Below are 27404 nucleotides of genomic sequence, written 5' to 3'. Positions count from 1 at the left end.
TACAATAATTTGTTTGGGCACGACGTTTTGCTTTAGAACTGATAAAGTTATTTAATTTTAAATGTTTTAAATGTAAATTCAAGTAAATTAAGATAATTCTTTCGTCCCCACAAAAAAATAGATTCTGCAACTATTTATTTATTATGTGAATAAGTTTTAGTATTTTTTTTTTTGTACTTTAATAGGGTGATTTTTTTTGTTTTTTAAGTGAATATTTTTTAAGTTTCCCTCGTCTTTAGATATTTTAGAGCGCCATCAAAACTTGGTAATGTAAATTTGCCGTTTTTCATGAACAAGTCTAAAGATTTTTTCACACATTGAATTCTATTTTTTATATAGCTGAGATTTTATTACAAATTTTTACTTACAGCATCCTAAAGTGGGTTTATTTTTTGTTGTTGATGTTGTTGTTGCTTACCAATTAGTAATTTAGTTACAACAGTTTATCAGTAAGTCTTATTTATAATTTATAATTTATCTAATTTTAAAGTTATATATATATATATATATATATATATATATATATATATATATATATATATATATATATATATATATATATATATATATAATAATAATAATAATAATAATAATAATAGTAATATAAAATAAGTAAAAGACATTGAAATTGATTTAAATTAGTTAAATATTGTATTGACGATTAGATGAATACTTTAAATTTATATAAAAATATATATTTGTTCGCCATGATGACTGAAAAATCTATATTCATTTAGATAAAATGATCAATGAAAGTATTTATGATTGGATTTGACATAAAAAGATACATCTTATGATGCAATATATTGCAGCCTTTTTTTCCACCTGTGGCAAATTTTCCTCATAATACAGTGAATGCAACTGAAATTCCTAATGAAACAATACTAATAGGCGAAAACAAAATGCTTAAAAAAGAAAAGAAAATTTTAAAAAGGAAAATGGAATCTATTATAGATTTAAAAATGGATTATTTGACACATTTAATAGATTTTGAAGATATACAGTATTGAAGATATGCAATTTAGAAAAGCCATTAAAGGCAAAAGTGCACCTTTTTTATCGCATAATCTTAGGTGTCGAATGTGATAAAAATATTTTTTGTAAAACAAGGTAAAAGGAAGCAAAAGAATAAACTTATCTTCGGAGGAATTATATCAAAATCTCCTTATTGTCATTCAAGCAAATATAACATCAAACAAACAACCTTTAATTAATATAAGTAATAATTTAAAGCCTCGTATAATAAGTGATGCAGCTGTTGAAAGCAAATAAAAAAAGAATTAATGGAAAAAATTCAGGATGTAAGACTAAACAAATTAATAGAGCAAGAAAAAAAATCATTCCTTATCAAAACTTGTTAACAATCCATCTGATTTGGTAGGTTTTCTATACAACATTGTGTTAGAGAAGAAGATTCTCTTGAAGTATCTTGGTACGCAAGCACGGCGTTAATTTTTGGCCAAAAATCTTTCAGCGCGAATTGTTCGCGCGACTATTAAAACTAAATGTCGCATAGACTGGAATACTCTTACCTTTGGTTCAGTCTACACTAAAAAAATGCAGTTAAGTTGTTTCAGATCATTTTATGAAGTAAGTTTATTCTACAATATTGTGTTATTAAGATATTTAAACGCACTAAATATTACTTTTTATTTTATTTGGCTGAGGTAAGCAGGCTTTGTGAGGAAAAAAAAAATGCTTGAAAGTTTTTGAAGTTCAAATTTTTATCTTTTTATCATTAAATTTTAAAATTGTCTGGATTTTATTCTGCAATTTTTTTTGTATACTTGTATTGTAACTTCATTAAATATTTTTATGAAGGATAAATTTTTTACTTGGTCACATGCTATTAACTTATTATTAAGTTATTATTAAATTGATAAACATTTTGATTATCGAAGTTTATTATTGATTACGACAATTTTATTATTGAAAGACCTCCAGGAATGTAAAGACTGGTACTACTGTGAATGAAAAGTATAAACAGCTACAAAAAAAGTGTTTTAGGAATTATAATTAGTATATTCAAACGACTATTTGAATATGTTACATTATATAAGAAATGAGCTGAAGTGTTCGCAAATTTTCTCTTTTTACAAATTTAAATGTTTTATATTATTAATTTTTTATACAAATGTTGGTGTATATCTCAAAAAAATGTGTTTCTCAAATTTATATTCATTAAAATCCATTTATATGTTGCATGTTCAAAAACAAAAACAGTTTGTAGTTTGTTTTTCAAAGTTGAAAAACACCTGGTATAAGGTATCAGATATACTTTGTATGAGGTTATAGTAATCTGATACAAGGTATCAGATTATTAAAAACCTTGATGTTTGTGTTAAGGTTATCTAAGTAAAGTCATGATCCAAGTAGGGATGTGGAGTCCCAAAAGGACTCCGGATTTGTATGTCACAAAAAGATTACTTCAAGTATTGTGAATTTTAAAATAGGTATCACAAATGTATTAACTTGCAAGGCTGCTCAGTTTTATGGCTTTTTATAAAAAAATTTTGTGCTGGCAAATATCAAAAAGAATGAACTGAAATGTAAAGCAACAAATTTTTTAGTTTCTATTTATTTCTGAAAATTCTTTTGCATTTTGATTATATCTCAGTTTCAGAAATTATTTTTAAACAAATTAATTAATATATATTTTTTAGACTTGGATTTTATTTTTATCATTTCATGATATCTTCATGCAACCTTCATAAAAAAGATAAAATATTCGAAATATTAAAACATTTTATTTCTGTTAGTTTAAATATTGCCAGTTATAAAAACATCAATAAGATGACACCTTTCTTAATGTTTTGCTTTTTTTTTTTTTAATAAATTAAGGTGTAGATGCATATATTAGTTCTATTGGTTTAAGGTTAAGTTATTATGTTGGTTTAAGAATAAATTATTCTATTGGTTTAAGATTAAGTTAAGGTTAGCTATTTAACACAACATATCTAAAGGTAGGTTGTTCAACAATCTATGCAAACTACAGCGTGTAGATTTATGAAATAGAATTTACAAATTGAATGAAAGTAGAACATGTATGATAAATTGGTAGGACAGTAGTAATTTTTTATTTTTGGTTTTTAGGCATTGGCAGGGTGTACTTGATGACTTACTTTCCTGCGACAAAATCAAAAGAACCTTCAGCTACAAATCAATTTAAAATAATTTTCATAGCAGCATTTTCTAAGAAAAATTCTCCCTTTATTTTATTTACTAATTAGATTACTTATATTTCATAATTTCTTTAAATTATTTTTGTCCAATTTCTTTAATACTTCTTCTGCAAATATCAAGTTGATATTATGTTATTAATGTGAAAGAATAACCTCAAGATATAGTTAAAAAGATGGTAGGATAAGGTACATAAATATACGCTTTTTTTTCTTTCTTGTAAATCGAACTCAAGTTGAGCGCAAAATGTCTGTACCGATAGAAACCACTCGCAAAAACTTTTGATATTGATTGGTCTATTAAAATTTAACTGTTATTTTCACAAGTTTTCCACTTACTATGACTGTAAGTGTGAAAACACGCGCGAACTGGCAATTGGGAGATTTTTGGACAAAAATTAACCCCGTGAAGTGGTACAAATTGATCAATTAAATGCTAAACGGATTAAATACCTTGTTAAGTATGATAACAAACCTGATGAAGTATGGTCATTTGTTTTATTAATTGATTCTCAAAAAGTTGATCTTATTCTTTTTAGCTAGGATTGTGAAGTAATTTTATTTAACAAAAATTTTAGAACTATGTTGTAGTTTGTATTTATCTTATTTCTTTTATTATTATGTTCCAATAATATGTTTTTACTGCAATTGAGTACAGTGGTTTTATATTTATAAACGGTATGAGTCATATCTTATATGTACCAATTTTGTTTAATTTAAAGATATTTTTATATTATATATCAATATTTTTATCTCTATTCTTAACTGCACATTATTAAAAATAAAAATTTAAATAACAAAAAAAAAAGAAGCTTTATGCAAAATTACTATAACTTTTACATGAACTGCCTATCAAATAAAGTAAAGAATCCAGAAATAGAAGGGCTACCTTAGGCTAAGTTACTAATACTTTTACGTGAACTGCCTATCAAATAAAGAATCTAGAAATGGAGGGCTAACCTTAGGCAACATGACAGCTCACTGATGAAGTGCAACGTCCTATGGCTTACCTTCTCGTTTGTGCACTTCGTTAAGTAAGTTAGAAAACTTTGTTTAATTTATAAACATACATACATATATATGTATATATATATACATGTATATATATATATATATATATATATATATATATATATATATATATATATATATATATATATATATATATATATATATATATATATATATATATATATATATACAGTATCGGACAAAACGAGTGCAACCAAATAATGCTAATTTAGTTTCTTTATATAAAAGTGCTGCATTTTTTCAATTTAGAGAAATAACTATGTCCCGTAAAATGGGGTGAATAGAAACAGTGGGGTGAATAGAAACAAAACTTCATTTTTATATATATAGTAATTTATTTCCTACATAACTATGGTCAAATAGTGGCAACTATTTTTTTTTTTAAGTTGGTACACTTTAGGCTAAAAGGGAAATAATTGTTTGTTTGGGTGGCAGCACTGGTTCCTATTTGTTTGCCTTCTTGAATGTTGCACGTGATTCATGCTGTTTTTTCATCTACTTTGAACTTTCCAGGTAAGTCAGAATGTGTACTGTTCATAGAAGTAAATAGTTGTTCAAAACATAGATTAACTATCCATATAAAAGATTAAGGCTTACTTTAAGCTTTAACTTTAACAATATTGTTTCAGAAATTATTCATATTGATTACGTTAGATTTTTAGAATTCGTGGGGTGAATAAAAACACATATTTTTTAGTGTTTCTATTCACCCCACAAAAAAAATTTAATACTAAATCACACTTATACAATATAAAATACATATTATGTGTTATATACTTATATACTTAACTGACACAGCTGTTTTATTTCAGAACCCTGTAAAATGCCAAGGAAGTACAAACACGTGGTTGGAGGTGGCTTCAAAAAGCACAATCCAAAAACAATCGAAAAAGCAATTTCTGACATACAGAATGGATTAAGCCTTCGAAAGTCTGCTGAAAAACATGGTTTGCATTATATTTTCTTTATCAACAATTGAAAAGAGGTCCAAATTTGAAGAAACATGGTGTTCAGACAGCATTATCTCTTGAAGAAGAACAGCTGTTTGTTGATAGGCTTAAGATTGTGGCGAATGGGATTATCCCATTGACACTACAACTCTACGACTCCTTGTAAAAGACTTTTTAGACCGGAGAGGGAAAGAAGTTAAGAGGTTTAAAGATAACCTCCTCGGCCGTGACTTTGTGGAATCATTTATAAAACGTCATAAGGAACAACTGGCCGTGAGAATGTGTCAAAATATTAAACGCTCGAGGGCTGGTGTAACACCAGAAACAATTAACAACTATTTTGATGAACTGACAAATAAATTAAAGGATGTGTCTTTATCTAATATCGTAAACTACGATGAGACGAATCTAAGTAATGACCCTGGTAAGCGAAAGGTCATTATACGTAGAGGGACAAAATATCCAGAAAGAGTCATAAACTCATCAAAGTCATCTACATCTGTGATGTTTGCAGCCGCTTCTGATGGCACTATTTTACCACCTTACGTTGTGTATAAGGCTATGCACTTGTACCAAAGCTGGACAGAAGGTGGGCCAAAAAACGCCAGGTACAATCGAACAAAGTCTGGCTGGTTCGATTCCTTTTGCTTTGAAGATTGGGTACTGACAGTTGCTCTTCTGTACCTGAAAAACAAAACGGATCGAAAAATTCTGATTGGGGACAATTTGTCTTCCCACTTATCTATGGAATCTATGAAGTTGTGTAAAGACAATGATATCAGTTTTATTTTTCTCCCAGCTAACTCCACCCATCTCACACAACCTCTAGGCGTAGCCTTTTTTAGCCCATTGAAATCAACATGGCGGCAGATTCTCGAAGAGTGGAAAAAGAGTCCAGGAAGAGCAGAAGCAACTGTTCCTAAGGACAAATTTCCCGAGTTATTGAAAAAGTTGTGTGATTCATTGAAGGAAGAAAATGTGATCAGCGGTTTTAAGAAGTGCGGTATAGCGCCTCTAAACAGGAACAAATGTCTATGCTTTCAAAAATCATTGATGATGAGGAAAATCAGAATCCAGAAAACATTCAAAAGAACACTGAAGCTGTTGACAGGAGTTTCCAAGAGCTCCTTCAGAGTCTGCGTCATGATCAGACTCCTAAGATAAGGCAAAAAAGGACCAAAGTAAATGTGAAACCTGGCAAAAGTATCGGTGTTGAGAACTTCATATAGAACGTTCTACTGGCCAAAACCCAGGTACCTCAGGCACTAAACAGGTTCAGCCAAAGAAAAGCCGAAAACGCGTGGAGATATCATCAGAAAATGAAGAGGACTATTCCAATTTGTTTTTTTACCGTAGGGCACACTTTATGTAACTTCTTTTGTTTATGTACTCAAATAGATCATTATGTTGAGAAATAAATTTATTTGTATTCATTTATTGACCAAAAATCCATATTTGTCTGTTTCAATTCACCCTAAATTTGTTTCAATAGAAAAACACATGAAATTGAAGTACTGTTTCAATTTACCCCCATCTGCGGGGTGAATAGAAACACCATGTTTTTATTTTAAAAAAACATGGTGTTTCTATTCACCCCGCAGACCATAAAAAAATAGGTCTAACAGAGACCTGTATTTGGGGAAAAAATGGTGTATCTAAAACAACTACAAATGCGCAAAATTTTAAACCAAAGTTGAAAATTGTTTCTATTCACCCCGTTTTACGGTAACTGTTTAGAGACAAAGTTCTTCAAGTTTTATTCATCACAAAGTTCATTATTTGTACACAAAAATTAATTAATTAATCAAAAGTATTAAAAAAATTTGATTTCCTTTTGGACAAAACAAGTGCAACTCGACAAAATGTTAACCAAGCTGTATTTTGCTATCAATGTTTCGTGGCGAATCCTTTGTTGTCGATCACAGACTTGCATCTTTGAGGCATAGATTCGATTAGGTGATCAATGAAACTTTGTGGAATCGCTACCCAGGCCTTTTGGATTTGTTTAAACAGTTGATCCTTATTCGAACACCTTCACGATTAATTCTGCGGTTGACGATCTCCCACAGGTTTTCGATAGGGTTGAGATCCGGAGATTGAGGCGGCCAATCCATCACCGATAGGTGGTTGTCTTGAAACCACTGCTTGACTACTTTTACAGTGTGTTTCGGATTGTTGTCTTGCTGAAAAACCCATTTTATTGGCATATTCCATTCAGCATGAGGTAACATAACATCTTTCAGGATATTTTTATACATGAAACGGTCCATTATTCCATCGTTTCGATGTATTGGACCTAGACCGTTAGCAGAAAAACACCTCCAGACCATTACATTGACGCCACCATGCTTCACGGTCTTATGGCAGTAACGTAAATTGAGGCGTTTTCAGGCTGGTCGACGTACACGGCAAATGCCATCGCTCCCAATGATATTGAACTTCGATTCATCACTGAACAGGACAGTTCGCCATTTCTGCACTTTCCAGTCAATATGAAGTGTAGCAAACAGGAGTCTTTTCTTCTGGTTTTTTTAGTAAAATCAGCGGTTTCTTTGCAGGGCGTCGAGAAAACAATCCGGCTTCAACAGCACGTCGTCTGATTGTTCGGTCCGATACAGGCAGCTCTAATTGCTTTTTTATCTCGACTGATGATATCCAGGGATCCTTATTGACGGATCTGACGATCATAGAATCCTCTCTATAAGTGGTGGAACGCGGTCTTCCACCTGTGTTATCTGCTGCCAAATTCCCCGTAGAACGATGTTTGGAACATAGTCTTGATACGGTCCATTTTTTCACGCGATATTTATCACAAATACTTTTTTGTGACATTCCACTTACGTAATCGCCAATAATTTTCTTTCTTAGTTCCAATCCAAGACTGTCGGGAGTCATTTTTGCACTTGAAGTCATAAAAATAATAAAAATAAATAATCACGCTTCTCAAGGCTTACCGTGTTACATTTACCTTGTGATGATACAATAATGCTCTGTGGAACACAACGTCTTGGTTGGATGTGGACTGTATTGATGTAATGAAACACTTGTTGTATTTCATTTCTTGTATTGATTTTCTTCGATAAAACACTTTGATAAAATTCACTTCGATAAACTGTCTTGATAATACTGACTGATTGACTTCCATATACTGACTGAATTACATGTCGATTTACATGTCTCTTATATAGTAAAATGAACCTGTTCTGCAAGATTCTAGATGCTTCTTTTCGATGCTTCTGGATGTGTCTGGATGCTTCTGAATGTTTCTGGAAACTTCTGGATACTTCCTTTAATTATTAAAAAACTTCCGTGACGTTGACACGGACTAGACTTAAGAAAATGAAACAAACCAAAAAATGTTGCACTTGTTTGGTCCGCTGCAAAATGGCACTTGTCAACGAATATATATATATATATATATATATATATATATATATATATATATATATATATATATATATATATATATATAATGTGTGTGTGTCTGTGCGTATAAAGTTAGAAAAGAGCGGTTAAATTTTTTAAAATTGTAGAAAAAACTTAGAGAAGCATTAAAAGCTGATCGCTATCCTCTAATTTTTTTTTAGCAGTAGATTACTCATATTTTAGGGTAGCCTGCTCTGCAGTTCGATAATAAAAACTTTTTTTTTCCAGTAAATTTACCGATATAATGTCCGTGAAGTTTTGAATGAATTTTGAAAATTTAAATTTCTGAGTTTAAATAATCTGCATCATATAGACAAATTTGGGTACTTTAATAGTAGGATTTTTTTTTCTAAGACAAAACGATTTAGGAAATCTTTTAAAACATTTAAGACACCTTTTTCAACTTGAAATAGAAGATAATCCATATAAGTATTCTGTTGATTAAATCTTTTAATAAAACAAAACACTATTAAATAAAACAATTTAACGAGTTTTTCATTCATTGTTTTTAAAAAACTCAAAATTATAAATTAAAATTACAAAATAAAACTCTAACCCTATTAAAAATAAGAAAAACTCATATTATGATAGGTGGGGGAAATAATAAATTAGTCTAAACAACGGATTCTAAGCGGTTCAATTTCTTTTTGAATCTATGATAATACTGAAATTATTAACAAATCGTTGACTAACATTTTTTTTATTTGTGTCAAGATAGATTTTAGGTTTATCTTTATTTTGTACGTTTTTCGACATTTTTGGCCTGTTTTATTTGGGTCCACGTTTTTCAATTAATAATTTATTAAAGAAAGTTCAAATTAAAGTTAATTTAAATTAATATTTCTCCTCAAAGTTTTGTTACGCTTAGCGTTTAAAAGTTTAAGTTATTTAAAAAAAGTTGAAAACATATTCTACTGTTAAAAATTATATTTTTGAATTATTTTTAAATAATTTTGATTTACGATTAATTTCAAACAAAATTTTCAATCAAAGTTTTTTTTTTGGTGCGAAAAATTTAACGAGATACTTTGAGATATATTTCATAAAAAGTCTACGAATTGAAAATATTAAAACACGTATATCTTAGGAACTAAATAAGCTACAGACGTGTTTAAAACCTTTTTGGAAAGGAAATATTTTAAGGATTTTAATACATTTAAAATAAAAAATATTTACATTCGCTATAAAAGTTGCCTAACTCCCTACAAAAGGTATTATTAAAATACATCTTTTCGAGTGTTTAACCTTTCAATTGATGAATTTACTATAATATAATTAAATTATGCAGATTCACCTTAAACAAGTTTGGGGAACGAGTACATATATTTACGCATTTTCGCAATGGAAAAATTTCCACATGTGAACAAACAAAAACCGAATAACAATCTACAATATTTTTATAAATGTACTTTCAAAATTCAAAATTTTATAAATGAATTTTCAAAGTCTAAATTACCTTCGTACAAAAGATAATTTTCACGTTATCTTCAGATTTTACAAAAAAGTCGGTTTCTTAATTAGCTCACCAAAAATTTATAAAGAATAATTTAATAACCTCACAAATAACCTCACAAGTAGGTTTCTTAACCAGTGTTTCGTTAAAGATGTCAGCTTCTTCACAAATTATGTTTTTATAAAAAGATCTAAGTTTGAATTATAGTCGCTTGGAACATCAAAATTCATATCTTGATCCTCGTACCGCTGAGAAAACGGAGAAAAAGAACTGCTCGAATTCGGCAAATCCTTAAATAAAAAAAGTAAAGATAAAATTTAAAAGAACAAAAAAAAAATTATTTCTAAAATCAAACAGAAAATTCAGTATTATTTCTTTAGCCTAGATAAAACTTCAAGGTTACACAGTTTAAATTATGGGTAGTTACACAGAATTAGTAAAAAATTATTTATACAATAAAAAAATACTACTAAAACTTTTTATTTTAATTTTTATTAGTTATTTTAGGATATTATTTATTTATTTATTAATATTCCAAGAAGTTCAAACGGTCTTATCACAGAGCACCGCGAAATAACACTTAACTTGAAGTTCACGCCTCCTTCCTTAACAGTGATGCATTAATGGCCAGAGCCGGCTGCAAACCACGGCCTTTTAATCCTGAAGGCAAATCTCGAAAATGTTTGGATAAAAAACAGAAAATGTTTGAATAAAATATCACATTGTCTGGGCAAGTCAAAGTTGTAGAGAAAAAATGTTTTTAAAGTTTTATTTTTGGTACTTATAGGAATATTGCGTTTTTAATACATTTATAATAGTTTTTGTTAGTCATGTCGCCTGAGCCCCAATAACGGGGTAAGTTAAGCAATGGGCATAAAGTGGTGTAAATGTAATTATAACCAATTTTATTTGTGACATTATTCTATATTTTCTTTTAAACGAAATGAAAATATTCATTAAAAGTTTAAGATTGTTGAAACTTATGACCTCTGTAAAACTAACTTAAAAAAAAAAAAAAAACTTTAAATATAATTATAAAATTAAGTTATAAAAAAAATTTATTAATTTATTTGTCGATCTTTGCTTTTTTATTTTAAAGCATTTTAAAAGATAAAAAATTGAAACACAAAGCTAAAAAAAACGAATTAACAAATAAAAAAATTGTTTATAATAGGTTTTTACATTATGGGCAACTTACCTCGTTTGCGTTAAGCCAAACTGCCTCATTTTCATATTTAAAAAAGTTTTTTTTAAATGTAGTAAAAAAGTAAAAAAGTAAAAAAGTTTTTTTTAAAATGATTAATCAAAAATGTGAAATATTATATACTAAACCAATTTTTAAACTTGGTACTTACATTTTGCAGTACCGTCCTACACCAAAAAGTATTAACATGTCAAACAAACTCCTTAAAATTTATTTTGTGTTTAAAATCTTTATAATATTGTAATAATTTCAAATATGTCCCAATAAACTATTTTTTTGAAAAAAAGGTTGAAGCACAATCAATCTATATCAAGATTCCAGGTTTGATAAAGCACTTAGTCTTTGAATAAGCTCAACTTATGTTTACTTTTTTATATTAAATTAAATACATATTATTTGTTTTTGTATTTAATTTTAAATAAAAAAGTTCAAACATTTAATTATCAGTTACTACAACCATTTAATTGTTTCATTCTTCAATGAGCATGTTCGCTTTGAACATTTTTTTAAAGTTTTTTTTTTAAATCAAAAATAAAAATTAAAAAAAGTAAAATAATTATTTCAAATTCACATTTTTACTCTTTATCAGTAAAGTGTTCAAAATGAGTAAAATAAGAATTAAGAATTTTCTATTTGATAAATTTAAATAAATCGTTAAGTATCAAAAATAAAATATAAAAAAAAATGTTAAAAGTTTAAAAAAAAACAATTCAAAATACTCCAGCATTAAAAGTATTATATTCTGGTATGAATGCCTGAATTGTAAAATGTGAGTTTTTGAATAAAAATGTTAACAAAATAGAATCTAATGTTTTTTTTGTTCATGTATTTAATATTTTAACTTGTATACTTATTTAAAATCTTACGCTTGGAGAGTAGTTAAAGTCATACGACTGCGGTGATATTGCATTTTGATTAGTAGGAAGATGATGAATTCTAAAAAAAATAAAAGAAAACCACTAATAAATTTTTATAGAAAATCAATAAATACTGATAAAAAAAATTTTTTCTTTGTAGTTTTATAGTTTTGTCAATTATCATTACAGGTGATAAACTACAAACGAAGACACAACTACTATCATTTGAACTCACAAATGACAAAATTAAAGTAAAAGGTAAAGTATTTGATACACTGTGAATTTAAAAATATTTTATTAAACTATATTCTTGAAGAATGTTTTAAATTAATCAAAATTTTAATCAAAAAAAAAAAAAAAGAAATAAGAATAGAGATTTAGAACAAGGAAACGGTTGACAGAACACTTGAAAAATTGTAGGTTGCATAAGTCAGGAAAACATGAAGATAGGAGAAAGTTCCAAAAGGTTGAAGTGCGGGAAAAAAAACTAGATGAATAAAAGTTTTTAGAGCATGCAGGAGCAGATACAGTAAACTAATGAGACTTTGCCAAATGACGAGTCAAGCGAGAATAAGTTTTAGTAGATGCAACTAGAGATGATATCTTCTTTGAGCTGCAATCTTGATAGTATTTGTAAAAATGAGAAAGAGATGCAACTTTACAAAGATAGGAAAAAGCTCAAGCTTAGCAGATCCAACTACGAGATGATCCAACAGGAGAGCGGATCCAACTACGTTTACAATGCGTTTTGGACCTTTTCTAGAAAAGAAAGAGCATCATCAAAAGAATCAGCTTAAATATGACAACAGTATTCCATACAGGGACAAATAAGAGATTTGTAGAGGTAGAATGGAATCAGGAGTAAGAAAATAGCGAGCATGATAAAGAAAAGCAACCTTAACAGATGTTAATATAGCAATCTATAGTATATATGGTTTCCATGAAAGGTCAGTAATAAGCGATAATCCAAGAAGAAATAAAAAAGATGACTCAGTGAGAAGGTTGCCATTCATTTTTTTAGAAATGTTAACAGTATTGCAATAATTTTAGAGTCAAGAAGATCCAGCATTCATCATCCTAGGCAGGAAACTATGCAATACAGGTTCACATCTATGCAAGCCTAATAAATGAAGAAGGGGTTCAAGGCTGGTTAGCAGAATTATTCTGCTTACCCCTTAAGCCTTTGCCTAGGAGGTTTTCTAAAAGACAGATTTAACACAAAACAAAAGATTTTAACATGCAAAAAAGTACTTTTGAAAATAAATAGGCTGAGGCACAAACTATATATAATACATAAAGTATTAACAAAAAGATAAAGATAAATCAATGTCAATTCTAATATCGACAACTTAGGAAAAAGTTAAAATATTATTTAAATTTAAATACATAAAGTTATTTTTTAAGAATAAAAACATCATACATGAATATAAATACATCCTATAAAACAACTTATTTAAAATAGATATTTTTATTAAAATTTGTTTTGAATTAAATATTGTTTTTAAGACAAGGTCAACATATTTATGAAAATAATTCAGGTTTTAATAAGTTGAAAAACCAAGAATATTTATTTTTACTTTGTTTTTTTCTCTCAAACCATTCACTTAAATAAATTCACTTTAACATATTTAACAGCACATATAAAATCTTAAATCTTAAAGTCTTTATCTCAGTTATCTTATTTAATTAAAGTCTTAAGCTATATCTCAACATTATCTTAATATTACTATATCTCAACATAAAACAACTTGACAGACAAGGATGCTTCATACACAAACAACTTGAGTCTGGTTCTACCACCGTATTGTACACCAAAATAAATGTACACTAACCTTGCCAAACAACTACAATAATATATTTAAATAAAATGCTATCTTTTTAAAAAAAGTGCAACATATTAATTAAGTAATAATAAAAAAATTGGAACTTCAAACAAAAAATATGAAAAAAAAATATATACATTCTTGCAACGATGCCACTAGTAACATAACCAGAGCTATCTGTTTCTCGCTCAACTAAAATATTTTAACAAAACAAATGTAGCTCAAAGTATTAATAAATATTCATATATATATATATATATATATATATATATATATATATATATATATATATATATATATATATATATATATATATATATATATATTCAAAGTTTGTTTAAATGAAAAACAATGTATTAATAGAATACAAAGTTTTATGCTTTACTGTAATCTGACAAATTCTGATTAAATGGAAAAAAAGAGAATCTTTTAGTCTTAGTTTTCAAAATATAAACTTAACATGTTGACAGTTAGGTCCATGTTAGTGTCAATATTCTAACAAATTTCTCCTTTCTTCTTCAATAAAAACATTTTTTTTAATGTTATTTACCTTTCCAAGGCTGAGAAGACCGCTGCAATCAAAGAAACTTTTTTGTGGTCGCGTTGGGGTCAAATACATTTGATCTAATACAAATATCCTAATTTCAGATTTCCAAATACAAGTTCAAATACAAATATTAGTAATAAGGATTTTCAAAAAAATTAAAAATATTTGTGTGTTAGGTTAAGAAAAAAAAGAATGATTTTTTTAATACATTTTTTTGATAATATCGATAAAATAGTATGCTAGATAGAAGACTGAAAAAAATGAATATTTGACCCCAACCCATCGGTACTACCAGGACATGGTAAGATCAAACTCGGTACATCTTGCTTAGGAAGCGAGCGCTCTACCACTACACCATTACTGCATTTTATACACCATATTTGTAAAAGGATGTGTTTAGCAACAACTAGTAAACAACTTTAACCCTTTTAGTCCCTGTGACCCGCTAAGCGGATCATGACATTTTTTAGTAAATATGACCACTCTAAAAGCAGCATTTGATCACATAACTAGAGTTAAGAAAAAGTAGAATTGAAAAAGATAGTTTGGCGGCCATATTTCGGACAAACAAAACAAGGTCTTGTTTGTGAAATTCTGACAAGTATTTTTCATTTTATAGCGTTTACATCGATGAGAACATTTCACTTACAATTGTTTTACTGTTTTTTGTCTGGGACTGAAAGGGTTAACACTCTACAAAAAGTATGGAGAAAAATAATCTAAAACTAAGCAAAACATTTGATAAAAAAATAAATAGACCAGTAAGTAAATAATGCAAACCAGTAAGTAAATAAGACTCACAGTTTACAAACATAATTACTTAAAATTTAACAATATTTACTGTTGTTTCAATGTTTAATATAAAGTTTTTACTTGAATTCGGTAAAACATAATTTGCTGCAAACTTTATTTAAAGAAAATTAATCATGCAAATGAATAAAAAGGAACTGATGTTCAGAGGAGGGTTTAAAGTAAAGAAAAAAATATTTAAAATTTTTAATTTACATACAAGTAAAAAATAAAATGACTCAAAATTGTTTTATAAAAACTAACAAAATGCTTTTATAATGGTTTAATATGATTCTAAATAAAAAATATTTAATACAAAACCTTCTTTAGTCTGGAAACCACCAAATGCTTGTTCTTTGGGAATATCTGGGTATAATTGAGTCAATTCTGGTAAATCGAATATTCTATTTAATGGCAATAAAATAATAATCTGTAACTTTTTATTCAAAATGAACTAAAAATAAATAATACATACATGTATGAAACCATTACCTGTCAGCAAGACTACGTATTGTTAAATCTTTGGAACTCCAAGGCTGCAAGTACCAAACTTCAGGTTTACCTAAATTCTCAAATTTAAAATTTAATATATGCTTTAAAAGCAGAGACAAGCTTTATGATTCATTGTTACTTCTTATTAACTATGTAACTTCTGATTACAAGTGGTAAGTATCACAACTATCATAATTACAAGTGTTTTTTATGATATTTATACTTATTATAACTATAAATGTTAACTAACAAAATTATTATAAGATTTATAATTATGATAATTAGGTTAGTTAACACTTATGGCTATAATAAGTATGATAATAAACGTTTATAATTAACATATAATATGTTAATTTTAAACATTTATTATTATACTTAATTATTATTAATATTTATTATCACTTAATGTGTTTAAATTCATTTTTGTAAGTGTTAATATAATTATAAATGGTAAGTATCATGAGAACTATAAATATTTTAAAACTTTTTTATAATTTTATTTTATCGAGCAGTTTTTTTTTTTTTACAAATTATTATAATTATACCATTAACTTCGCATCTCCATGCAATTGTTATAGCACCAAGTTCACCATCTGAAAAACGAATTATAAATGTTCCTGGTTGTTTTTCTAACAAATTCTTGTGAGCAAGTTGCCTTGTCATAAACTCTAAACATCTGCAATTATAAAATTAAAATATGTATCAAATAACTATGCAACAAAATCCCAAACTGTGTTTTATTCAAGCATACCCTTATCTAAACCTAAAAAAATTAAGGGTTATAAAATGTATATAAACGTGAGAAAGGCTGAATATAAAACTCACTGATCTTTCCAATGTTCTTTTAGGTGTTTACGAACTACTTCTAAAGAACCATGAAACCATTCCCAAAATGTAAATGAACGACCTTTAAGCGGTTCCTAAATTTAAAATTTTTTAAAAATAACATTTATAACAAATTATTACTTTTTAAATTTTTTAAAGTTTTTTAAAAACTGAATTTTAAATACTTTATTGAACAAAGTCCAAGGTATCATTGAATCCTCAGAGATAATATTTCTATCTAGATAGAAAAATGAATTTATGAATTAGTACAATAAATAAAACAAAAACAATTGCAACAACATTAAACATAAACAACTTTATTTAAAATGTTTTCAAAATTAACAACTATTATATAAATATATGCAATTTTTTGGAACAGTCAACAGAAAAAATACAACTTTATGAAAAGACAACTTCTACAACGAGAGCTCACTTAAGCAGCAGCCATGGTAGTATTTGTAGATGAAAGAAGGAAAATAGATGCAACCATGACAACAATGAGAAAAAAGCTCAAGCTCTGCTTTTATTTTTGTTAACTTTTTATAAAAAAGAGTATCATTAGAGGAGCATAAAATTTCCAATAATATGACAACAGTATTCCATCCGGGAACAGTTAAGATCATTTGAAGAATAAAGGTCAGATCACAATAAAGACAGCTCACTTACTACTCTTAGCAGATGCTAACTTTGCAATGGATCATATGATTTTGATTAGAGGTGATTTGTGAACAACTTGACAAGAAACAATAATTAGGAGTAAATAGTTGAGTTTGAGTAACAAAATCAACAACCTCTGCAAACCACAAGCAATGTCACAGAATATTAACTGCCTACTTTAAGCAATCAAAAAGTGTTTTGATATCAAAAGCCTCAATGCTTCTGTCTAATACACAACATGACTTATATTATGATTAGCAAATCATCAGTGAAACAAGAGGATCAAAAATGTGTTGATTGCCAGGAAGTATGTTGTTTGAGATTGACCTCCCCAGTAAGCAGAAAATGAAGATTTAGTTAAACACTTGTTCAGTAGTTCAAAGAATATTAAAGAAAAAAAGAGTAAAGCTTTATCTTGCGAAGCTTGAGTAGCTTTAATGATGGAAGACATACTTACATATATGATGAAAGATAATACTTATTTATATATGATGGAAAACATACTGATATATATATATATATATATATATATATATATATATATATATATATATATATATATATATATATATATATATATATATATATATATATATATGTATATATATATATATATATATATATATATATATATATATATATATATATATATATATATATATATATATATATATATATATATATATATATATATATATATATATATATAGCACCATAATAGAACCTAACGATAAAAAGACATTAATTGAGAGTTGTTCTTGTGAGTTTATCCACAAGAATAACTCTCATCCTGAGAGTTATTTTTGTGAGTTTATCCACAAAATAAGCAGTAACTAAGCACAAACTAGGATCAGAAATGAAACAAAATTGAAGAAGAAAAATTAAATGATTTGGGCTGTCAGGAAAACTAACCTAACTATGTATGAACAACTAAAAGATTGAATTCAAAAAATTCTGAAAAAAATCCAGTCAGGTTAGTGATCACAGAGCAAAATTTCAGTGTGTTGAGCAGTTAAGTCAATAAAAATTTAAATATTAGCAAATGAATACAGAAAAAATGCTTGAAAATCATTAGTTTTGATCAACAACAATAAACAAACAAACAAACAAAAAAAGAGTGCAGTCTTGGAGAAATTATAAAGAAATCTCAAATTATAAAGAACTAAGAAAAAAGCAGTGAAGTAATAAAAATAGTTGCATAAAAGTAGTAAATAAAGATTATTTTGAACCTTAGGAAATAACCCATTTAAAACCAGCTTGTTAGATAGAGAAGAGGTGGAATTGAAGACATGGGTGCAAGTATATCTTTATTGACTGGATAGTCAATAAAGATTTAACATGAATAATTATATTTAATATAAACTATGGAATATCAGATATTATTTAAAATATCATGAACTGCATAAAAATATTGAAAACTATTTAAAATATCAGCAGCAAAATTTCAGGAACTATATGATAATAATATGATAATATAAATTACTATAAACCAGATAAAATATCAGGATCTTTGAAAAAACATCAGGATATAAAATAAATTATACCACTTGTAATATTAGAAAAAATGCGATCTCGTAGATAAAGAAGGTGATTGCTATGTAACTCATATTCAGCTGTTTGAATCCATCGTGCATTTAAGGCCACTGCCATTTCTTTCCAAGAGACTTCTTCTGGAACTTCAAAAGGAACACGATTCTGTACAAATAAACTTTTTTTTAGAAATAAATAGATAAATTTATAACATTATATTTTTAATATTAGCTTAAGGACTTCATTTTCTATTTCATGATACCTCAAAATCCTATCACATCTCTATAATAAAATTTAACAAGCAAATATCTACATGTGTAATTAATGATTGCCTCTATTACTCTCAAATACCACCACCACAAAACTGCAAAAAAAACAAACAGAACATACACACACAAAACATACAGGTACAGAAAACATACAGGTACAGAAAACATACAGGTACAGAAAACATATTGTCCCATATAATAGTTGCTTCTGAGTTTGGTCCTTGATTTCCATGGACAACAACTACAACTGGTGCTGTCATACACTAAATGTAAAAAAAAAGTATGATTTAGAATAAAGACCATTTAAACATTAAAAATATTTTTATTATCATCATTTAAAATAAACTCAGGCTGAATTAATAATATTCAGATATTGTCATTAAAGTATTTTTGCAAAATTATCAATTGCAAAAATCAAAATAATAATTGTATTTTATATTAAAAATCTGAATAACATTATACAAGTTCAACAAACTTACTGTGTTGAAAATAAAATAAGGTAAAGTCTAAGTTTCATCATCAAAAAAATTCAAAAATTTTTTTTCAACCAACAACTTCATTTACTATAAGTTTGAAAAACTAAAACTTTTAAAATCTTATTAAAAAAAAAATATAGCGATGTCTCCCACTTGTCAGGGACATGTACTTGCAGCAGATCTCACTAGCTGCGTCATTAGTTGTATGAGTGCAGCCAGTGAGATTTGTGAGAAATATCTTATGTTATGAATAAGTTATTTTAAGTCTAAAGCTTAAATACTTATTCATAATAACACTTGTTTTTAGGAATTATTTATAAGTATGAAATGCAGTGAGTTTAATCAAGATATTGATTTCAATCAATCTTATCTTTTATATATATATATATATATTTTTTGTTATTCACCTCCGCAAAGCCGAGAAGGCCACTACAGATGAGGAGGCTACTTAATAGTGGTTATAACCGTCTCTCAACTCTATAACTCCAAAACACGAACCTTGACAAACAAGGCCGCTGTGCGGAGAAACAAGAAACAATATTTAATTAAAATATATAGAAAGTAAAATTTTTTTTTAAAGAAAAATGAATAAACTCATATTATTCAGAAAAATAACGTTTAAAAAAATACAAGAGAATTACAAGAAATCAATTACCTAATCTAAAAATGAGATGCACAAAAGTTTGAGTTTAAGACAAGAAAAACAAATAAAAATCTAATATTATTCTTAACTCCTCTCATTTTGCATGATAGCAAAGAAAAAGTATTTTTGAACTAATTGGAGCAATATTATGTACATCTAATGTCTTTTAGCAATCGCAACATTTTTCAGCACCAAATCAATTAATCTAGATGTTTCCATTGGGGTTTACAACCTGAAAACTTGGTTCATCGCGTTAAATCATTTTGTTCAATCTATTACTGCCTTATAGAAACCTTTTTTGCACCATTTTTATCTTTTGCTCAAACACATGATTGACTATTATTGCAATATAAGACCCAATACCAAACTTTTACTGTTTTTTTTAAACAAATTTTCTGATTGTATTTTAATTAGAAAAGAACTGGTTAAAGGGTTTTTTCTGCTGGTTGTAAATATGTATTGTAACATTTGTAATGTTCAGTAAGCTTTGTAACATTTAATAATAACATTTGTAATGTTCAGTAAGTTTCGATAGTCTTCCTAAACAAAGCATGTCAATTGTTAGCCGTCAAACAGTTTTAAGCAAAGTTCAGAAAAATACAAGTGTACCTATTTCTATGTTGCTATGGTTCTTTAATTTAACTGTTTCAATAATGTGTTACCAGATGCTTTCTGAAATTGATTTTGAAACCACTTGCATGCAAATTGAAATTTGAAATATTGCAAGTTAGTATTTGAAAATTTCTATCAATTTTATATCGTTTTGTGATGTTAAAAATTATTTCTTTAGTTAAGCGTTACAAATACTCAATAAATTTATCAAAAAGTGGTAATTAAAAAAAATTATTAGTCAAGTGTGTTATTACACTCAATTAAAATTTTATCATTAGTAAAATGGTTTGTCCAATTAATTTTACTGAAGTTTATTAGTACAATTATTTTTTCCCAGCTATATATAAAAAAATTTTAAAAAATCTTAAAATTTATTTTTGTTAAATTTCACTATAAGAAAATCTAACATTTTCTAATATTATATATATATATATATATATATATATATATATATATATATATATATATATATATATATATATATATATATATATATATATATTATTATTATTATTATATTACTTTTAATTGCTAAATAAATAGCTTAGTGATCTACCTTTTAATAAAATATGATAAAATGCATATCTATCACACAGATTAATATCAAATTTGAATTAATTGCATCATCATACTGAAAATTTAAGCAAATCAATAATAAAATCCTAATGATAAAAAGGCAACTTTATTTTTAGGCAAAATTATCTTTTTTATGGAACGCACAACATTCATCAAAATTTACCTAAATATTTCAGACTCCGCATTTATTTGATATTAAAACCTCTAGGTCTTTAAAACACCTCAACAGCTTTTGTCACTCCTTTGATCAGGCTTTTGTGTGAGTGACACCATTCTTATGAATCATTATATTACTAATAAAAATAGTGTTACGTTACAACTTTCCATACGTTAAATCTTACTTCTTGAAAAACCCACTAAACCTAATTGCTTCTTTGTCTGAGTGAAACTTTAAACCTTTGTGAGACTAATTTAAATATAGGTATTTTATCTCAATGTTTATGGCTATTAATTTTAGATTTGCAAAAAATTCATTATTTTCATATATCTAAATTTTGTACTTTATTTTAGAAGGTTCTAGAGACATTTAGAAAATCATAAAACAATATTAGATTAAAATATTGTCAAATATTACCAACAATAGCAAAGTGATCACCCTGCTTTTAAAATGCAATCTAGTAGGACCTGCCACACAACCTGCTTGTTTGTAAAAAATAAAAATAAACTTATTCGTGTAACAACATACCTTATCTAAAATTTCCTGTAGAAACCAAATTTGTATTATTAGGATTGAAAATTTTTACCTTCCTGCATCTAGTTGACCAAAGATGTTGGCACAGTTTTGTGCCATGATCTTTGAATTTGGGTTTAAACTGGTGTGAAATGATGTAGAAACTTAAAACATATTTGAATAATTTTTTTCTTAAGTATAACATTTATAAATACTTACATTTGTAACACAAAAAAAATAACTACATATCAAACTGTAATGAACTTTAACAATATTAACTTAAGTTAGAAAAAAAACACTGACTCATTTAATAAACTTTAACAATATTAATTAAAGTTAGAAAAAAAACACTGACTCATTTAATAAACTTTAACAATATTAACTAAAGTTAGAAAAAAAACACTGACTCATTTAATAAACTTTAACAATATTAACTAAAGTTAGAAAAAAAACACTGACTCATTTAATAAACTTTAACAATATTAATTAAAGTTAGAAAAAAAACACTGACTCATTTAATAAACTTTAACAATATTAACTAAAGTTAGAAAAAAAACACTGACTCATTTAATAAACTTTAACAATATAAACTAACTATTATATTATATAATATATTTTTTTATATTATATAATATATTTTTTTAATATTATATAATATATTTTTTTATATTATATAATATATTTTTTCTAAAAAGTTCCAAACAAAAGTTTTATTATCAACTGATAAGTTTTAAATCATATTACCCTGATGTCCAAGACTACTCCATCACATAAGTTCAATTTGGCGGAGAATACTAGAGCACTTTTTGCTTCTAGAACAGACTTAGAAAAAGCAAATATTTATAAAAATATACAAAATTAATAACCAAAATAAATATGTAAAAATCTTTTACCTCTTGACCCTTCCTGTCTTGACGCTTTATCTTTTTTAATTGCTACAAAAACCGATACACTTTTACTTTAGATTAAAAAACACAAAAACAAACCACATAAATTAATCAATATACCTGTTATGTGTAGTAACTATGTGTTGAAAATATGTAATGAATTTTTGTATTAAAAATATAGGCAAAAGCAATTCGATGCGTTCTATATGAAAACAATTTTATGTATTCTGTGTGTAACTTGTTTATATTTATGAAAACAAAGCTATTTCTTTTTATCGAAAAATTCTTTGTATTGTGAAGGTATTTTAAGTTTTAGACATGTAAACAAAAGTAATATTCTATAAATCTGTAGCATTAAAAAATTTTGATTGATTAAATAAAAAACTTTTTGTATCAAATTAAAAAAATTAAAGATTTCTAAAGCAAAAAACTTAAAATATATTTGCAACCATGAATCTTAAATAAATCTATTTATTACTAAATTCTTATGACATCTTTAAAAAAACAAACATGAAATTTGATACCAGATTTTTAAATTCAGCATGAAGAGTAGAAGTTTCTTTATCTAGTTCCATAACCTAAAAACTCTTTTTATTTCAGTTTAAATTTCAATAAATATTAATAATAAATAATATTATTGTATTATTAATAAAGATATTGGGATTAAACTTAGTATTACTGCCTTATTAAGCAAAGTCTCTACCACTACATTCTTAAGCAAAGTCTCTACGACTATATTCTTAAGCAAAGCCTCTACCACTATATTCTTAAGCAAAGTCTCTAGCACTATTAAGCAAATACTCTAGCACTATTAAGCAAATACTCTACCACTATATCACTACCCCAAAAACTCTATAAAATACTAGGATTTAGCTTTTACTAAGCAAAATTAGTAACGTTGTAGTAAGATTTATTTTTGGATAATAAAAAAAAATGGACAGTACTTTCAGATAAATAGATTACTAAGTTACTACTAATTTCAGCATCACATGATTATAAATAAACCTTCAAAAAAATTATACATTCCAGAAAAATTAAAACATTAAACGTTTGTTGCTTAAAGTTTAATAAAAATAGAATAGAATAGAAACTAAAGAAGATATTGAACTAATTATTAATTCGTGAGAAAAAAATTTTGTTAAACAAATCCTGCATTTTGAATGGCATATTAAAACAATGTATATAAAAACATTATCAAACATAAATTATTAATCAATAAGATTATTAATCAATACGATTGTCAGATTTCTATTGGAAACCTTCTCCAAATGGTATCTAGCTCTTGCTTTAGGCTATTTATAGATCTTGGACCTTAAGAATGTACCTTGACTAATTCTTTGTTATGCCCAAATAGATTTGATTGGATTCAAATCTGGTGATCCAGCTGGTCATGGCAATAAATCTACTTTGTTTTTATTTGTCTATGCTTTGATTGTACAAGCTGTGCAGGCAGACACCATTTTGATCAATCAACATGTCTACTGATGAAAGCATGCAGTTTTTTAGTGTTTCTATATAGCTGTGTGGGTTGAATCAATCTGTTTAATGTTACACACACCTACTCCATTCAATTTAAGCAGTTTCAAATACCAACACTCCTAAGTAAAATGCTTCTAAATGTATTTGAAAATGTTTTTTTTAATTTTTATTGAATGTGCTGGCATGTTCATGAGAAATTTATATACAAATTGCTAAAGGAGATTTTATACTGTAACTTCTTTATTCCTTAATGTTCATATATGTTGTTTTTAAATTGAAACATTTTCTAGTAATAAATGCAGTTCAAATACGGTTTTCAACTACAAATATTGGAACTTTTTTGATATGTGTGTGTGTGTGTGTGTGTGTGTGTGTGTGTGTGTGTGTGTGTGTGTGTGTGTGTGTGTGTGAGTGAGTGTGTATAAACACACATACATAAATTTAACTAATTCTTTAAATTTTAAAAAGGAAAATCTAAAAATGCAACTAATATTAAGATGTAATAGTTAAAAAGTAAAGCTAAACCCTAAAAAAATATTACTACTTATAAAATTAAAAAATACCATTATTAATTCTGAATTAATAATGGTATTTTTCTTTATACCAATATATGAAATTATAACTTACAATTATTATTTATTTTTAATAAAAGCAATAACAGATTAGCTTAATTTCATTTTCACTCCATTAGCTTTATGTCACATCATATACTTAAATTAAACAACACATTATCTTTACTTTATGTAATCTTAATATCGACTTAAGTTATAGTTCGACTTAATTGTTCTTTTTTTCAATAAAACTTTTTATCTTTGTGAGGATTTTTAATGCTCAGAGCTGATTAAAAATATAAAAAAAATATAAAAAAAAGCAGCTGCTAAAAAATGGAGCAACTAATTTTGATACCTAAAAATAATTATCTAATACTTTGCATGACAAAAATAAAAACTTTGTTTCTATATATTATTAGGAAACCTTCATCACTCTTATTCAAAAATATCAAAACTATTCAAAATATAACAAAAATAAACTAAAATATTAAAACTGTTGAAAATAAATAACTGAATGTACTAAAAATTAAAAAAAAAAAAAAAGTAAAAAAAAAGTACTAAAAAAAAATAAAAAACATACACATTTATCATTTAAGATCTCTCCACATGTTCCAATATCTCTAAAGAAAAAAAAACTTTTTGAGCAGAAAATCATTTTATTTGTTACTTATTATTTTATATTTAAATTGAAAATATCATATAAGTATCAAATATTATTAATATCATTTAAACTTTAAATTAAAGAAAACTTATAAACATAAAGTAATGTATTAAAGATTGACTCAAGATTTTTTTTCACTTACAAAAAAATAACTTGCTTTAGAAAATTTTTATGAATATGATAAAAAATTTTTTGAAACACTTTTAATAACAAAGCATCTATGAAAATCATTTTTATTTATAAAGAATATATCCGAACCTGTTTTGATTGCAAATTTTTATTGATATTACATATTGATATAAATTTATTATCCAAGGTTTACAAACTCCACCTCTCTTACCAATAATCATTATTAGGGATTTTCTAACAAGGTTTCTCAACACTTAAGTTGCCTTGACTATGTCTATTCAACAAATGTCTCTCTAATACTTGATCAAAATTTGCATTCAAAAATGGTATCTATTTAGAAAAATTTAAATTTTGTAACAAAAGCAATTTAAATGTTTTTTAAAACATTTATTTAAATAAAACACCAAATAGTGTTATTTAGTGACTATATCAGGAAAATTTATATTCATATGCCAAGGGAGGGCCAGGGGGACTCTGACTAACTCTGTCCCGCCCCAATCTCCCTGCATTTTTTTTTCCCCCATAAAATAAATTAGTAATAAAAAATTATTAAAATAAAAATTAATAACATACACTTTTTTTAGTTTAAGTTTGAGAAACAATTTATTTTCATTATTTCAAATTGGTGAATGCCTATTCTATCAATTGATATAATCCTATTATATCATAAACAGGCATACGTTTTGTTTTGTGCTTTTTAAAGATTATACTTTATTTGTTTGTATTTTCTTAAAGAATGTGAATTTTATTGTTTTTATATTTTTTTGGCAGGTAATAGTATAAATAATAAACATATTCAATATGGTGAAATGTGACATTGGAAAAAGTCTTAACATTCATTGCCACTAAACTGGATTTTCTAGAAAACAAGATTTGTTCAATTCAAAGATCTTCCTTGTGAAAAACAAGAAGAAATAATATGGCGAGCAAATTTAAGGGAAGAATATTGTTCAATAAGAATTATATGTTGTCATCATGAGCAGTTCTAGGGGAAATATTTTGAGCAAAAAATTACAAAGTGTTGCAATCCTTTTGGAACACACAAGGAAAGTAAAAAAATTGCTATAAATGGTAATGTAACATTAATTACAACAGATTGATATGAAAATTAAAAGAAATAGAATTTATTATTTATAACAATTTTTTTATTTTTAGTTATTTAAGAAACTTAAAACTAAATTTGTTTCTTAGGTAATATAAAGATTTCCCTAGACTTGGCAAAATTTTTGCAAGAAAATAATGTTAATGTAACCCCAGGTTGGAAATTCTGTAGAAAATTTTACAAAAAAGCAATAGAAACTGATGAAGATTTAAATTCACAAAAAGAATGGGAATCAAAATGTGAGAAGAAAATTAAGTTAGATACTACTATAGAATTGCTTGGAATTTCACCAGTCAAACTAAAAAGTCTTTCAAAACACAGCAAATTGCCTGCAGCAAAACAAAAGTTTGAGAACACTATTGACAGAGTTGCAAAAATGGTCTCATTAGCATATAATATCAAAGAAACTTTTTTAACAACAGAAATAAAAAGCCCAATTTCAAACAACAACATTAACAATGACCATGATCTAGACATTTTAATGTATGAAATAAAAAAAATAATTTCAGAGACTGACTCTTATCGCCATAAAGTGCAAATGTTAACACTTGCACCAAAGATATCAAGCTAATTTGAAGTGTCTGA

The 27404-nt window shown here is 26.6% G+C and overlaps 1 protein-coding gene across 2 annotated transcripts in view; it reads right to left on the bottom strand.

The window, feature by feature from the left end:
- Window positions 1-9981: 9981 nt before the first annotated feature.
- Window positions 9982-27404, bottom strand: part of LOC100206878 (signal transducer and activator of transcription 5B) — a 65040-nt gene continuing 47617 nt past the window's right edge. The window contains exons 15-28 of one of the 2 annotated variants that reach the window (XR_010641935.1): window positions 25508-25547; window positions 23422-23475; window positions 22904-22945; window positions 22755-22832; window positions 19204-19296; window positions 18779-18929; window positions 16763-16815; window positions 16578-16672; window positions 16298-16428; window positions 15753-15829; window positions 15582-15664; window positions 14062-14116; window positions 12111-12180; window positions 9982-10330 (exon numbers count right to left, since the gene is read on the bottom strand). Coding sequence is in view for 1 of the 2 variants with exons in the window: in XM_065810957.1 (XP_065667029.1) it covers window positions 10211-10330; window positions 12111-12180; window positions 14062-14116; window positions 15582-15664; window positions 15753-15822; window positions 16298-16428; window positions 16578-16672; window positions 16763-16815; window positions 18779-18929; window positions 19204-19296; window positions 22755-22832; window positions 22904-22945; window positions 23422-23475; window positions 25508-25547 (1135 nt within the window). In the remaining variant the exon portion in view is untranslated. The remainder of the gene's footprint in view (window positions 10331-12110; window positions 12181-14061; window positions 14117-15581; window positions 15665-15752; window positions 15830-16297; window positions 16429-16577; window positions 16673-16762; window positions 16816-18778; window positions 18930-19203; window positions 19297-22754; window positions 22833-22903; window positions 22946-23421; window positions 23476-25507; window positions 25548-27404) is intronic. The other variant, XM_065810957.1, reaches the window with a different exon arrangement.

The sequence above is a fragment of the Hydra vulgaris genome, chromosome 11 (genome assembly GCF_038396675.1).
Source record: "Hydra vulgaris chromosome 11, alternate assembly HydraT2T_AEP".
In the NCBI taxonomy this organism is placed as follows: Eukaryota; Metazoa; Cnidaria; class Hydrozoa; order Anthoathecata; family Hydridae; genus Hydra; species Hydra vulgaris.
Note: the sequence above shows the minus strand (reverse complement) of the source record. Positions and strands in the feature narration are given on the sequence as shown.